Below are 17,019 nucleotides of genomic sequence, written 5' to 3'. Positions count from 1 at the left end.
CCCAAGTGTGGCTCCAGTCTTGCATGCTGCTCTGAGTGGATGGATCCTTGGAGTCCGACTGAAGTCAGTAGGGCCCTGTATAACTTTCAGGGTCCAGCCACAAGAAGCAGATGGCAGCAGCAGGCTTTAAGAATGCATAACCTAAGTTTGGAATGTGCCAGTGATCTAGTAACTTTTGTTTTGGATAGACAATAGGTAATTTCACTGGCGAATGAAAGCCCCAGCATTTAACAAAGAGCAATGATGAGAAATTAAGATGACAAGCAGAATCAAGTAGCCTTCCAGGTGGTGCAAAATGTAAAAGCGTTACACACACACTCCGTATGTATGAAACCACAAACATTTATTTTGCTGCTTCACCTATTTATAAAAACTTGAATCAAATCCATTTCCACTCTCTGATCCCACCATGCAATGCACTTAGATGTCTATGGCTATATCCATTCATTTTCACTAGGCCAAACAGGATATTGAGCATTGTTCTGATTAGCATAAGTGAGTAATAGGGAGTGATGGTATACAATACACAATACTCTTCATAGCACTGATTCCAAATGTTTCATGCCTTTAGCTTTGAACGGACTCTCTGCTTTCACATGTCCTTACTCTTCTTTGATATACAGCTCCTTACAAGAAGAGGGATTATAGCATATCACTCCTTCAGCATAACCCCTCCCCCCACCAAATTAAAAATAAATAAAACCTAGGCTCACAGGAATAATATAACAATGGTGCAGTGTGTTACACACGCTATCAGTATGTTGCTCTCAAGGGCACAGGGTTACAGGACACAGCTGGGTCATTCACCAGAAAATTAATCTAAACTCCATTGTCAATTTATGGAACAGTCTCCAAAAATTTCCTCTCCACATCTGGATCTGAAAGGCCCGTTTTGAAAAGCTAGCCTTTTGGTGCATTTGCACAGAATATATAATTTTTTCCCTAAAACTATGAATTTAGACTTGTAGGTTCTGGATTAGCCTATATTTCTCAACTATTTTGCACAAACAATACACACTAAAAGTACTGTAGCTCAGACTCAAAGCAGCAGTGTACAAGTCACAAATTTGTGCCAAAATGTACTTCGATTAAATAGAATCATTAGAGTTCAGTATTAGAGGGAGCTGATTTTATGCGTTCTGACAAGCTCTAGTGACTGCTGGGAAAAGTTGGTATTATTTCTGCTCCATCAAAGGCAAGAGTAGTATAATCTGGTTCAGAGGGAGACCATTTTATTGCCAACTTGAAGTGTTCCAGAAACGCATCACTGTTTTTACTAGGCAAGAAGAAAAGTGTAGTACAACTTCAATAGTGATTTCTTTTAACTCTCAAGCATATTTCATCAACAAGATATACAGTACAGTTTCAGAAGAGCAAACATTTTAAAAGTAAGCAAACAACTTTTTTTAACCAACATACACAATTTCTTGCTGTATTTATGTTGAACTGTCCATTTACCTTGGACAATTACGAAGTTAGGTTTTTTCTTCAGTACAACATGGACACAGGACTAGTACAATCTGGGTTTTTTGTTGTTGTTTGATAAAGACAACTCTATAGTATGAAATCCATGGTCCTGCCATCAGTCTTCCTTCATCATCTCGCATACCGCTTAATGTAATCTTCAACTTTATTCCGAAAGTCCTCCTAGAGAAAAGAAGAATCAGAATTATACCACATACATTTCAGAAAAACACATTCTGGATGAGTGAAATTTCCATGTTAGGTACTCAAGGAAGTTGGTCTGCAGTTCTCTCTCAGACTAGTATGTCTTGCAAAAATGTCTCTATCATAGCATCTTTGCATTGCTTTGAAAACTGGCTGACTCACTGCATTTTTCACACTGCAGCAAAAGTCACTGGAAAAAATAGTACATACCACACTTAGAATCCTTGAAGTAACACTTTACTATGGACACCTGTCAAGATCGGTACAGTTTGAACAGTTCTGACAGGATTCCCTTACCTATCGGATGGGTTCTAACTATGAATGTTTCATCATGTACAATGTAGCCATGGTCATATCATTTTAGAGCGAAAGAGTCCTTAATCAAATGGGGAATGATATGAAATACACTATTAGCAGATGGCATGCCACATTATAACTTTCCCCCTCTTCTATACAGTTGCATAACAGCTTATTTATATGGTAGTTGTGATATCTTTTAACTGTCTAGACTAATTTATTACAACTCTGAATAAGTTATTAGTTTCCTACAGTGATTTTTAATTACAGAAAAATTATTAATATTACCCTTAAGGTCAAAAATGGACAATATCTGACAGACCCTAAACACAAGAATGAGAGATGGTGAGAATATACTATGGCCTGAAAAACCTCAACTAGAGAGCAAGCCTGCCAATAGTGGATGAAGAAATCATGGTACCAATAAAAAAAAATTCTGAACAGAAAAAAAAAAAGCACTAGCTTATGATGTAATACGAACCGAACTGTTACAAAGCATAAGGGGATGAAGATCTGAAAGCTCTGGCAGAGGTGATGAAGAATATGTCTGAGACAGGAGAATTACCAAAAGATTTTACAACCTCATGCATATTCAGATCCCCCCCCAAAAAGAACAGTGCTATGGATTGTAAAAACAACAGAACAATCAGCCTAGTATAGCATGTTCTTGCAAGTTGTTCAAGACTGAATACAAGGAAAGACTGATCAGGAAATAAGTGGACAACAATACAGTTTCAAACATGGAAAGGGCATCGCAATTATGAACCTGAAGCTCATATCAGAAAGATCAATCGAAATGGAGAAAACAGTATACTTGTGTTTCATTGACTTCCAAAAAGCATTTGACAGACTCTATCACTACAAATTGCTCAATATATTCCGATCTGTAGGGATTGAGGGATATGAACACAGAGTAATAAAACAATTATACTGGAATCAGACAGTGATTACAGTGGGTGACACAAATGAAATCTAACAGTAATCAGAGAGAAGTGAGACACGGTTGTATGCCATGGACGACTCAACATTTATAGCTAGTGATTAAATTAACTGAAGAAAGTATTAAGATGAATGGAAAAATGAATGAATGACATTCACTATGCACAGTACAGTTGGCTGATTCAGAAGGTCTGATGAAGTTAGTGAAGATTACATATGAACGTGGGAAACCATATAGTATAAAGTTGAATGTGGACAAGACAAATAAGGGTGCCCTGTGACTATTTTTGCTATAGTGACAAACAGTCTCAGAGATTTCCTGATTGGTTTTGTTCTTTGTAGGTAAAAAGCCAATGTCCACCAAACATTGAGGGAGTGGAGTCTTCATTCCTCTGAAGAAGTGTGCAGTGTTGGGAAGAACACAGGTAAATGAATGAATTGGTTAAAGTGAAATTCTGCAACTACTTTAGGGGGTGAATTTGGGGTGCAGATGTAAAGACACTGTATCCTTATAGAATATAGTGTATGCAGGCTCTGCCATCATCATTCCAAGATTGCCAGTTCTTCTCGCTGAAGTGATGACTACAAGGAAGGCAACCTTCAAGGAAAGGAGGGACATGGAGCAAGTAGCTAAAGGCTCAAACGGGGACCTTATGAGTACTGAGAAAACAAGGTTCAGGTTCCACTGGGGAGCAGACTTCTGAGTAGGTGAGAAGGTTCTTATTAGGCCTTTCCAGAATCTATTGGTCAGCGTATGTGCAAAGACTGAGTAGCCCTGAGAAGGTGGATGTTATGTGCTGACTGACGCCAAGTACACTCACAAGGAGCTGATGGACAAACCTGGTGTCTTCAAAGATAGGCTATAGTCCAAGATGAGAGGAATATTTGTAGTCTCTGGGAAAGCGCCTCTTTGTTGTGCCCCAGAAGAGAAGTGCTTCCGTTTAGCTAGGTAATATTTTCTAGTACAGTCCTTTCTACGATTATAGAGCAGTGGCACTCAACCTTTCCAGACTACTGTACAACCTTTCAGGAGTCTGATTGGTCTTGAATACCCTCAAGTTTTACTTCACTTTAAAACTACTTGCTTACAAAATCAGACATAAAATTACAAAAATATCACAGCACACTATTACTGAAAAATTGCTTACTTTCTAATTTTCACCATATAATTATAAATCAATTGGACTATAAACACTGTACTTACATTTCAGTGTATAATATACAGAGCAGTATAAACAAGTCATTGTCTGTATGAAATTTTAGTTTGTACTGACTTTGCTAGTGCTTTTTACGTAGCCTGTTCTAAAACTAGGCAAATATCTAGATGAGTTGATGTACCCCCTGGAAGACCCAGGGGCACGTGTACCCCTGCTTGAGAACCATTGTTCTAGAGGATGTGTCATATGGCTGTGGAGCATGAACATTCAAATACCAAGCTATGAGGTGGCACAGACAGATTGGGGTGCTCGATCTTGCCATTCCACTGGATCGGGAAGCTTGGGGAATGTTGAGAGGATGATTGGTGGCTGGGATGACATACATCTGGTTGGGAAACTAGAACTGTCTGGATCAGAAGGGGGCAATCAGGATTTTGTGTAGAACTCAGGGCAGGAGAAGGCGGCATAGTTGAACTGGTCTGACGAAGGAAGAAGCAGAGCATCACCCTGGGAGTAATGATGTAGGGCTCCTCTGGAGCAATACGTGGTGCATTTCTTGTTTGCTTGAGAGACTAACAGATCCCTGGTTGGGGTCCCCCATAGAGTGAAAATACTGCACAGTAACAAATTGTGAAACTCCCACTCGTGGTCGACTGCAAAGTGTCTGCTGAGGGAATCTGTAAGCACATTTGGCTTTTCAGGAAGGTAGGCTGCTGATAGGGTGACTTGATTGGGGATACACTAGTTCTAGAGGCTGACTGCTTCTGCACTTCCCAGCTTGTTGATGCGGAAGACAGCCGTACCATTGTCTGACATTATAAGGACATGGTGAGTATGGATGAAAGGAAGAAAGGACTCACAAGCTTTCCATACTGCTTGCAACTCCAGAATAATGATGTGCACCCTGGATCCTTGAGATGTTAGGCACCTTATGCTGTGTGACTGTTCATGTGGGATGCATCTGTAATAATGGTCCTGGTCTGGAGATGAAGGGAGAAAGGGGATGCCCACGCATACCGGATGAGGATTTGTCCACCAGAACATGGAAGACAAGACAGTACCTTGACCTAAACTGTTACCCTGAGGTTCATGGAACAACAGCTTGGGCAGTATACCGACTGCAGCCAAGCCTGAAGGCAATGAAGGTAGAGCCTTGTGAACAAGGTGACATAGGTGCATGGGACTTCATTAACAGGGAGAGCTATTCTGTTGGGTCCAGAAGTATGCAGGATATTTAGGAGTTTGTGCTCAGAGTCTTGCATCTGCTTGAGAGAAATCACAAGCTCTCCAGCAATTCTGCAGAGAAGTCCCTGGAACTGCCTGAAATCATTGAGGGGGGGAGGGGATTTAGAAGTCACTGCTTTGTCTGGGGATGATCATGATGATGGAAGTGACAGAACTGTAGTGTAGTGTTCTTCCTCCTCTGCCAGATCTGGGGCAGGGAAACAAGGGGTGACTCCTTGGCATGTTGGATTGACTCTGCAGGGGATACTGGTTACTAGTCCCCCAATACGGCTAGTAGAAGGAATTGATAGTTGGTCGTGGGGGACCCCATGGCATGGGGTACCAGTGGCTCCGAGTTAGATGAGGCAGAGGTTGGTCCCAAACCGGCATGGGTCTTTTGGATGGTGGAGGTTATGTAGGGTAAGGGAAGAGCGGTTCATCGGCTGGCTCGGAATCTCTTGAGGAGGATGATTCTGGTTCAGGCTGACGTACAGAGGGGGTTTCCCAGCCTGGGTCCAATTGGGGTCTCATGGCCTTCTCCATGAGGTTTTTGTGGAGATGAAGTTCCCGCCCTTGTCGGGTACAGCTGGGAAACAATCGGCAGATACCATGATGTGAGCTTTCCCAAGGCAGTACAGGCAGCACTGGTGGTCGTCCCTGACTAAGAAGGACTGCAAGCAGGAAGCACAGAGTGTGAAGCTTGGAGTCCTGGGCATAGTCTGGTACCTGAAAGGCACACCCTGGGGGTGGGGAGGAGAAGAGGGAGGGAGGGGCCTCCCAAGAGACTGATGTAATGGTAAACCATAAAAACTATTAAAACATTAAACTATTTACAAACAAGACGATTCTTATTTTGTAGAACGAAGATGAAGTTGCAAACACTTAAGGGGCTAACCTGGACCATGCAGTGGTCGGAAAGAACTGGAGAGGCAGTAGATTCACCCCGCCCTTTATCCCTTTGGTTGGAGGCACGAGGTGAGTCAAGGCACATGTCCAGACCAATGGACACTGCTTTCAAATTCTCTGGCTCCAGGCGCATGCGCACCATCAGTGGAATGAAATAGGGACCCATCACTCGAAGCAGCAGTTAGGTTTCCAAAAAGATAACACAGATTACAAGCACCCATCATTAGAAGTCATGTCTGAGTAGCATCAGGAGCTGAGAGCCTTATTGCACATAAATGACAGAGGGATGGCATGTCTCTTATTTACAGCTTGACGCTTCAGGATTATGCAGTCCTCTTCTCTCTCATAGGAAAGAACTGATGAATTTAACAGAATACTGCATTCAGCTAACCTATTCCTTCTACAACTCTGATTTTAAGACATCATCTCCTAACCCTATTAAAATTAGAGCTGGCCGAAACTGGGGATTTCCAGTTCACGAGAAGTTATGGCATTTGAAAATTTGGTTTTGTTCCAAATTGGAATGAAACCAAATTTGTCAAAATTTCTTGTGAATCAGAAAGCTTAAAAATCAAAAGGTATTTTAGAAACAGATACAAGGTGTCTCCCCAGAGGGGCAGCTGCGGACTCAAATGGACATTCTTGTCAGTTTCACAGCTGCTAGTGATTCTGTGAAAGTCTGTCAAACCCAACTCTCTTTCATAAAAAAAAAACTGGATTCAATGAACTGGCATTTTCCAACAAAACTGTTTAATTGGAAAAATTTCTGGCAAGCTTTAATTAAAATACAGTTTTCCCAGCTCTTCAGTAAGGAATGTTAGACCTCACCTCCCCATTGTTCAAAAACAGATTAATCACTGGATAATTCAAGACTTCTTCACAGCATTGTAGCTGGCCTGCTTAGATGAGTCAAACAAAACTCCCTCCTTATCAGGGCATTTAACTAGAGAATTCACCCACTTCCTTGCTGAATCAGATTAATTCCAGACAGGTTTATTCTCATAAGAAATAAAAAATAACGAAAAGAAATCTATTGGAAGAATATGAAGTCACCAAGTTAATGTGTAGTGCTATTGAAAAGAAAAAATTCACATCTCTGGAGATGGAAGACTATTACTCTGAAACCCATCTATTCACAAATCAATTACAGCCCAGATAGCAGCAGTGTCCTGCCAGTCGGCCTCAACTCTGCCAGTCAAATTCTTTGCCATGTGGGCTAAACATGCCAACTAAGTCCCATTAATGCTAACTGGTTTGATTTTTATTTTAAAACATGAAACTTAAGGGTTGGAGTGGCTACCTGACAAACAATGTTGACAAAAACAGTGTTTCCACGTTAAAACTACCTCACAAATACATGAAATATTTTGTGACAATGCAAATCTAATTGTCAGAACGGTTCCCAGACTGGAAATTGTTTGGGACTAGGATAGCATCTTTCCCGATGTAGCTTGATGCTTTCTGAATATTAAACAAAAAATTAAAATAACCTTTTGCATTTGTACACAGTATCAAGGATGCTATGAGCTATTTGTACTACAAATAAATATAACTAATTGTAAAGCACCTCTCTTCAACGGTCACTACGAACGCTCAGTTTCATAGACTCAAGCCTCTCAGCACTGCAACTCATCTTCTCATCAGGCTGTTGTGTAATAATGAAATTACATCAGTCCACTCACTCAGAACATTGAATCAGATACTTGATGTATTACAGGACTCCTGGGCTCATTGCCCTGTTTACTGAACAGTACTGAGCTAACCCAGAGGTAATAATCATGAAGAAATGAAAGGTCAATCTCCAAGAAAGTGAAAGGTCATTTTAATTTTTTGGGGTCAATCAAGAATCAAGCTACTTTTTTGTCTGCACCTACCTAGAGTTAAAGCACTATCCGCTTCAAGCCCTAAGTCAATGGAAACTGCTCATAATACAAATATTTATACCTAAATAAAGTAAGCACGGGGTTATTACATCTCACCTCGTCAGCCTGAGAAGTCACTTTAACAAACAGCGAGAGGCAAATGAAGTTAAGAGGTAGGATTAAGGAAGATGCATATAAAATAAAATATAAACCATTACAAATGACTGCATATTCATTACCGAACAGAATTTGAGAAGTGGCAACAACAAAGTACAGGAAGTTGAAAAGCACTTTTTCACCACTGAATCCGAAGTGTTATATCAGAACACAAGCTCTCTGCATTAATCGAAGGCAGAGACAGTGTCTAAATAGCAAAGATGCTCTATAAAGGCTGTCTGTCACTTCTGCTTACCTTCCTGATCAAGAAAATGACAGTGTTGGCCAGATTACATTAAGCAGATTATGTTTCATGTGAATCTGGTTACTGAACAGAAGGTTCTCATTACACAACTGCAATACTCTAATTTTAGGCACACCATATGGTTTAAAAGTTTCTTATTAACACTGTATATTTGTTTATGTTCACATCTGTTTATATGCAGTGCTGAACAATCAGAAGCAGAAATAATAATCAGAGGAGTACACGTTTTGCATTATAAACTGGTTAATATGAAACCTCAATACGAACACTGCAAAAACTTGAAAATTCATTGAAAAGAGTGAAAACTGTGGAACATGTTCAGTATATCTGATATGGAATAATATTCCACAATATTATCTATTTAAAACTGTGTAACTGCGTGGGCAACTTAAGTTAAATATACATTGAATTTACCAAATGAAAGTTTTTTCCATATTTATTGGTAGTTTTACTTCCTTTAAATTTAGTTTGCCTTGTTTAATTTTTAGCATGCAGTACTCTTGCAAGTGAAAATTTATCTGAAAGACAAGGTGGGTGAGGTAATATCTTTTATTGGACCAACTTCTGTTGATGAGAGAGACAAGCTTTTGAGCAAAACAGAGCTCTTCTTCAGGTCTGGGAAAGGTACTCGGAGCATCACAGATAAACGCAAGATGGAACACTTTTAAAAGGTGAGCCTGGGAGCTTAAACTCATAACTCTCCTAGACAGTAAAAATCACGGGCTGCACAGACACACTGAATTTATGGCTTATTACAACAATCTGTAACCCACTAACCCCCCTTTTTGTCCTAGGACTGCAGAGGTGTTAACGGGCTACCCTACCTTGAATGGTTCCCTAGAATGTGTTAACTACTTATGCTAAACAGTCTGTTCCATCTTGCATTTAGCTGTGACCGGCAAGAACCCCCTCCCAGCCCTGGAAGGGTGGGCAGGCGGCAATGGCCCTCCCACCTCCAGCCCCAGAGCGCCAGAGGTCGTGCCCCCATCCCTAGGCCTGGAGCACTGGGCAGAGTCTCTGGCTGCAGGTCGGGCCCCATGAACTCCAGCCTGGGGCCCCAGCCACAGGGGAAGAGTGCCTGCAGCACAGCTCCTGGGGGCTGGTGCGGCCATGCAAGGCAGCCTTTAATACCCGCTGCCCATGGTTATATGTAATGAGTCAACCATATTAACAGAAAATTGAACAAACTGAACTCAATGCTTCCAGATAAATGATTGCATAGGTAATAGCAAAAAAATAAATAAATAAATAAAAATCCAATGTTAAACCAATATACTTACATCTCAGCTGATGCACATGTGTCAAAAGCAAGATATGCTGAAACTGAACTGAGCTTAAAAAAATATGGCCTAAGATATACAGCTACTGACTGTACATATTTGTGGCTACTGTATACATTTTCCATAGAGCATATCAATAAAATGAGAATTTAACAGAATGGAAGACAATTACCTACAGATTATAAATAAGGCTACGATTTTGTCATGGATTCCATGACTTCCACAATCTCCGTGACATACTCGTAGCCTTAATTATAAATCCTTGAGGAATGAGATGGAAGGAATATACTGAAAAATACAGAAATGAAGTGAGAGTACCTACTCAAAATTTCCTGATATGGTGAAATTCCAATACACTTCTATAAATGCTGGAATACTAGGAAATGCTACTCTGATCAAGGTCTCTGCATGAGTGCAAACAGAAGGTACTCTGGATCAGTGGCTATAAAATGATTAGAAATTAGCTCTTTTTTTGAGTATTTTACAATGGCAAGGAGTTCACTATTGACAAGCATTTAATTAAAAATAAAAACACCAACCAAACCACAAAATAACACAACCACCAACATAGCACCCCAGGCAGAAACAGCAAACATGACAATCAACCAGAGACTACCTAATTGTTTGGCAATACCTCCTCACTTACAACCATTAACCATTTGCCCCTTCTTGCAGTCTACATTCAGTTTTTACATTTGTACAAACTTTTATGCTAAAGGATTTGATATTGGAACAATCTGTTGTGCACAGTTGCTGTTTTGGATCTGTCACTATTTAGATTGAGGAAAAAAACACGTTTTCCAGTTTGTAAATGTGAAGAATTAAAACAGCAGTGGACCTTTCATTAAATGCACAATATATCACAAAGTAGCAGAACAGGCATCATCTCTTGCCACAACCATCCTCATAACCCTCTACGTACTCATCTAAATATCGTTAAATCTTCCAACATTACATTTCAGTAAAATCCACAATTACAATTAAATAGCTATATTAGGCAAAGTATTTGTTAAAGCTCATAGACTATAGAAATGGCCCAAACCATTTTTTGGGGAAAACATGTTAAAGAGAGAAAAATGCAACAAATTCAACAACAAGATTTTAATAATATAATAAATATCTATGGTCAAGTTGCAGTTGACTGATAATGAATCAGTATTACAGAAGATGCAGCTAAACTAAATAAGTAAGGGTCCTTTGGAATTATGCACATTAACCAAGAAATTAGACATCCTAAACAACTCAGTTCTAACAGAAGTTTTAAAGGTGGAGATAACTAGTAGGGAAATTTATCCAGATGACTTATGAAATATTACTTAAAAAGAAAAACCTTTCCTCTGTTGTTCTTCATATAAAAAAAAGATATATACATCTACACATACACACAAAGATCTGAATGAATGCTTTGAAATAACACAAAAATATCTGAAGTGTAAGGTATTTTTCCAATTCAGATTTCTTCCTGGTCATTGTCTCTCTCACCCTATTTAACTGTTTTAGTATGACACTTCATTTAAGAATCTCAAAGCATTGACATTAAATTTTAATTGTATGAAGAGTGGTGTTTGTGGTAGCCATGAAGGAATGATTTATAGATTTCCCCTAGAAACTTTTAGTACATTTGCAAGGTGTACAAAATCACAGTGCCAATTTTAATAGCCCATGTACTGGATGTGAAGTGGAGTGGAGGACCTTCTCTGCATTGCCCCCACTATACCAAGGACCTCAGCGTGAAGTTCCTTGATTCTCCACAAGCCATGGCTCTACAGCAATTGTGCTGCACTAGGGCCTTCCATTCCTGCACAAAGCTAATGGATGGTGTCAACTACTGAACACTGGTTCTGAGCCAATGTTTCATTTGATCTATCTGCAGACTCGGGCTAGGAGCGCTGTGGTGGTATAGCTATGCCAGGAAAGCACTCCTAGTGTGCAAACAGTTATAATGACAAAGTCGTGCTTTGGTTGGTATAGCTCACTGCAGCCCCTTTCCCCCCAAGTGACATTAGTTATACTGGCAAAACTGCACGTTTGCTACTATAACTGGCCTACCCCAGTAGCTTTTGTTGACAGAGCTACGACGGGTCAGGGATCACATCTCTTCACATCCCTGACTGATCCAGCTTTGCTGGCATAAGTCTACTGCAGCACTGCACTGTGTCACTTTCAGTGACATCTCTGCAACTGTAAGGGCTGCAAACTGAGGCCAAAATTTTCAATGTGGATGCCTAAATTATTATCTTAAATCCCTATTTAAGCACCTAGATTAGAAGTGGTTGGATTTTGAGAACATCTGAGCATATGCAGCTACTATTGGCTTTAGTGGACCAATAACTATACATCTGAATCAAGCCACTTTTACATTTTGTGGAAGTGGTAGTACTTTATATCATCATGAACAGATTCAATCTGGCCTGACAGCATTACCGATACTCAAGACTGGATAACCAGAATTGGCTGCAGTTACGTTACCATAAAATTGAAAATTATGCTGGGTTGTTCAAGTCAGCGCATCTGGGGAGAATGCCATTTCCCTCACGATGTGTGATGTTTTGTTGTTTTTCTCCCTCTGATATGGAAACTATAATACATTCCTTTGTGAAACTGAGATTGAACTGCTGCAAAGCTCTTTAGAAAAACTATCCATAGCTGGTAGCCTAAAGTTTTGAAGAAATTTGAAGAATGTATTGATGTATATATATAGAGAGAACTGGTTTGCATGAGGCATGTAGGATATTTTGCAGATCAGACACTATTTAAATAAGTTACATTTTAAAGATCTGTCAGTCATTTCAGTAGTTACATGTTTTATTTATAAAATTTTTTGATTCATCCTTGTGATCCTAAAATTCATATTCATGTGCCAAAGAATGAAGATCTGTTACCTTAGAAATTCCTCCACAGAAGAGAAACATTTATCATTTGCATCAACATTACAAATAATTTTGCATTCCAATAATTGTGTCCAATGGTCATGAAAACAACACGAGTGTCTGATATTCAGATGAACTAGAAGATTCTACAACGAACCTAACTTGGCATCAGTTACTGGACAATCATTTTAGGCTCTCTTCTGACCAAATGATTTCTGTATGTTTGAGTAGAAAAGCCTTAAACAAAAATTAAAAAAAAACACAACCAGCCTGATGAAGGACTCAAATCTGATTGAAGTAGCAATGGTGCTCTGTCAGTATTTAGAACAGATGCTTTGGCAACCCACATCTTGACCTAGATAGTGTGATTGTGCCCCAGTCTATTCAGTGACTATAGAACACCATTAGGGTCTAACTGAACTGAAAATTGAGAGAACACTGATCTTTGACACAGAGAAGATCTCTATTGCGGAAGCTAACAACCCCATAACATCTCATCTATACAGAAACAATTCCGTATTTGTTGTCTGGTGATGCTTTCATAACAACCATTTACAAACTAGAGAACAACAGTCAGACATATAATCTGTCACATGTGTCAACCTACTCCCACCCACACAATGAGCATAGTAGGAAACCAACTACCTTTCTTGCTGCCACTGTCTATTATGGTGGCATTTTAAGCTGTTTGAACAGCATCCTGTTCAAAGATAGGAGAGACAAAGTTCTTATTGAAGTTATCTTCAAATTTCTCTTATACAATCAAAGGGGTTACCTATGCCAAATGTACACGAGCAAAGTGTGTAGAGCCCATTCTTCACTACTCAAGTTCATACACCTTTGACTTGCAGCCCCCTTCTCAGGGAAGAAGCACAACTTGTGCTCAACTTTTTTTTGGAATCCCTTTTGTGAATTACTTTCTCTCTCGCTGTTTGCTCTGGGTGCGTCATGAAAGTGTGCTCAAATATTTTTCTGAGATCTGTTTGATACACTGAATGGTTGAGTTCTTAGCATACATTGTAATCTGTTTTACCGACAGACAACTCTTCCACATCTTTCTTTTAATCCAATACTCAGATTTTTTTTTTTTTTTGGCACAAAAGCATCAACACACGTAATTGAGTTCAAAGCAGCAAGTGGTGCCAATCTGCCTAGTGCGCACCCAGAGGAGCGCGTACCTGAAGAGATGTCACTTGGACTACTATGCAGAGCTGTCTAGCTAAACCCTACTGTGTGTAAACCAGGCCTTAGAGTCAAGACAACCATGAACCAGTATGTACGCAACAAGTATGACATCCACTAATGCACAGAAATTACTTAGTTTCCAAAGCTAAATGTATTTGTCTAAACTACAGTTTTCTAATGCAAAACAAGAGCTTCAATTGATACAAAGATCTGTTTCTTTTGGATTTTCAGTTATTATCTGGACAAAGCTCACATCTGCTAAACTTTAAACCAACTTTACTGAACTAGAAAAGTAAAGTTCCATCCATAGTTACAATGTTTATGAAAGATGGGTTATAGTTTGTATAAATAATTATAAAAATAATTATGTATATCCATTAGCACAGTTAGCAGATATGCTGCTATTTTCATTCAGATATTTTTTTACTGCATTTTAAGCTTATTAGGAGAGGGCTTCAAAGTGCGCAGTATACATTTACAGCACAAAAAGGGAAGAGTTAGAAAAAAACACAAGGATGTACGAAAATAACCAGTTCATTAACCTGAGAGGTTTATCAGTCAAAACCCAAATACTTATTTTCATTTGCAGTTGCTAAAATTCCTATGGAAAAACACCATGCATAGTAGGTAATTCTACAGAGGAAGAAAAGGGCCTATTATAATAAATATTATTGGGATAAACTAATGCAATATGACTGTCAGGGTGAACGTTTACTGAAAGAAGTCTTTGAACTGAAGTAATGCCTTTGCCCTCAATATGACAGTTTAAACTGGAATCAAAGAATGATACAAAACACTGCAATTGAACATACATAATTTCAACAAGGAAACGAATGTCTGAAAACCTTTAAAATCAAGTTCACTTCTAGCATGTGAAGGTTTGAAACATTAAAGCAAGCCTTTAAACTAATAGACCAAACTCTTCTGTTGTAAAGTTGATGATCGAAAAACCGGAGTTTTAAAAACTGATACCATCATTTTATAGTGTATAGGTAATTCCAGTGCCAAAAGAACAATGATCAGAAACAAAGGCTCTGAATATGAAATCAAATCTTGGACATATGAAAATATCTGTAGACTCTACTTCCATATCCTCAGCTAGTTACAATATAAGGCCTCTCATAGTTTGGCATTTCCTCCCTAGCCCTTCTAGTCTCCTCCAGAAATTTCTCATCGGACAATAAGGCTGACAGGGTAACATATAGTAAAAATAAAAGTAAAGACAACTGTGGTATCTGGCCTTTGTACTGGGGAAATATATTAAAAACACAAAACCCTTTTGGAGGTTCACAGAAAACCAGCCAGACAGAAGTGGTTACCATTTGCCTGTGGATTCTTTCAGGTGGTGCTCTGACTCCACATGCTACCACCGTAGCATGAAGCCCATACTTTAAGACACTGGGATAGTGCCAAACTGCACCTTTCCTGTGGTGGTTGCATATGAGAAGAGGGAAAGTCTACAAGGTCCAAAACTGTCACTAGTATTCGTGGACTCACTGAAAAATTCAAAAAATCTAGGTTGGTTGTACACAGGCTGTGGGTTCATATGAACACAATAAAATGCAGGTTTCAATTCCACAGATACCATCGCTGGTTGATTTTAATTACAATAGTTCCTCATCCTCACAAAATCTTATAAAGTCACTTTTAAAAGAAAAAGGGAAATAACTCCATTCAGTTTTCCAGAGTATATGCATGTTTCAGGGCAGCTTGATAAAGAGGGTAAAAAATCCAAGGACCTGCTGAAATACAAACCTTTAAAGAGGAATTTTCACGTTCATGGACATTTTTTCAAATAATATGCTTCAGCAGCTATTTTCTTTTGCTATTATTGCAGATACTATAAAAGGCCACCACCTTTCCCCAAACTCTTGTCTCCTTTTTCCTGGATCCTCTAGTAAAGTCATAACCTTGTGTTTGTGACATTAATTTTTTCCCATGGAATCACTGTGATGTCAGAAAGTCAGCATTATAATTGCAAGATCATGTCGAAGTGTAAAATGGACAGGGGGGAGAAAATCCTGTTTAATATATCTTCAAAAACTAGCATATGTAGCAGAAAATAATTTTTTAAAAATGAAACCCTAAAGAGGGAGCAAAGGCTATCATTTAAGACAACATTTTCAGGAAAGCAGTGAATAGGATACGTGTAATTGGAGCAGCAAGTATAAGAAATATATGCCTTTTCGGTTCATTACATAACCCTGCTTTTGTAAATCTGGAGAATTAATCATTAATCATTTAAGAGGCACTTACATGTTAAAAGGGCTAGCTTCAAAACCTAGACCTCAATTATCATTAAAGAAATCTTAGTGGAACACATCTTTCTATTGGTGCTGTAACAGCAATTAGTATACAATACTGAGAATTAACCATTAGAGAAAACATGGGTTCCGAAAAAAAGTCAGAAAAATTAGTGCCTACAAGACCCTGATCAGTAAAATCATGTTAACATCTTTCTTTGTAACTACACCATGACAAGAAAGCACAACCATTAATAAGAAAAAACAAAACACCAACACCCTGATCAGTGTGGAAGCAGGATGCTGGTTGAAATCAAGATGCCTATTCAGCAGTGGTTCTCAAACTTATTTGATTAGGCCTCCCTTCTTTGTGTCTATAGTCGTTTATCCCCCTAAGTACATACATCACCACCCAGCTCTGAAGGCAGAATGGAGAGCAGCAGCGGCGGCTGGTCGGGCACCCAGCTCTGAAGGCAGAATGGAGAGCAGCAGCGGCGGCTGGCCGGGCACCCAGCTCTGAAGGCAGCCCCATGCCAGCAGCAGCACAGAAGTAAGGGTGGCAATGTGGAAACTGATATTCGCCAATATCACTGTTCACAACACACTTAATGCCCCATTGCCACCCTTACCTCTGCACTGCTGCTGCCAACCCGGAGCTGACAGCTGGAGCCCCGCTGCCTCCAGGTGAGGGACTGGGGGCAGGGCAGGGAAGGAGAGCCTAAGGTTGGGCTACCTCCTGGTGAGGAATTGAGGGGAGGGCAGAAGGAGAGCCTGGGCCCTGGGGCTCTGGCTGTCCCCTGTATCCCTGCCTCCTGGGTGTGCACGGCCCTCATACATGAACCCCAGCCACCCAGAGCTGACAGCCAGAGCTCTTAAAAAAATCCACTAAAACACACAACTCTCCCCTTCCTTGACACATTCCCACACCTCCCTTGGGAGGCCTGCCCCACAGTTTGAGAACCGCTGC

General features: G+C 39.8%; 1 protein-coding gene and 1 long non-coding RNA gene across 4 annotated transcripts in view; one reads left to right on the top strand and one right to left on the bottom strand.

Moving 5' to 3' along the window:
• Positions 1 to 326: 326 nt before the first annotated feature.
• UBE2F (ubiquitin conjugating enzyme E2 F (putative)) overlaps positions 327 to 17,019 on the bottom strand; it is a 127,845-nt gene continuing 111,152 nt past the window's right edge. For all 3 annotated transcript variants that reach the window (XM_037912005.1, XM_043524946.1, XM_037912004.2), the window contains one exon: positions 327 to 1,647. In XM_037912005.1, coding sequence (XP_037767933.1) covers positions 1,597 to 1,647 — 51 coding nt within the window. In that variant the 3' untranslated portion in view covers positions 327 to 1,596. The remainder of the gene's footprint in view (positions 1,648 to 17,019) is intronic.
• Positions 3,247 to 17,019, top strand: part of LOC122462281 — a 28,483-nt gene continuing 14,710 nt past the window's right edge. Inside the window, exons 1-2 of the long non-coding RNA XR_006284752.1 lie at positions 3,247 to 3,329; positions 6,145 to 6,260. This is a non-coding gene — a long non-coding RNA (uncharacterized LOC122462281). The remainder of the gene's footprint in view (positions 3,330 to 6,144; positions 6,261 to 17,019) is intronic.

This window comes from Chelonia mydas, chromosome 11, assembly GCF_015237465.2.
Source record: "Chelonia mydas isolate rCheMyd1 chromosome 11, rCheMyd1.pri.v2, whole genome shotgun sequence".
Taxonomy (NCBI): domain Eukaryota; kingdom Metazoa; phylum Chordata; order Testudines; family Cheloniidae; genus Chelonia; species Chelonia mydas.
This window is presented reverse-complemented; position numbering and strand designations above follow the sequence as displayed.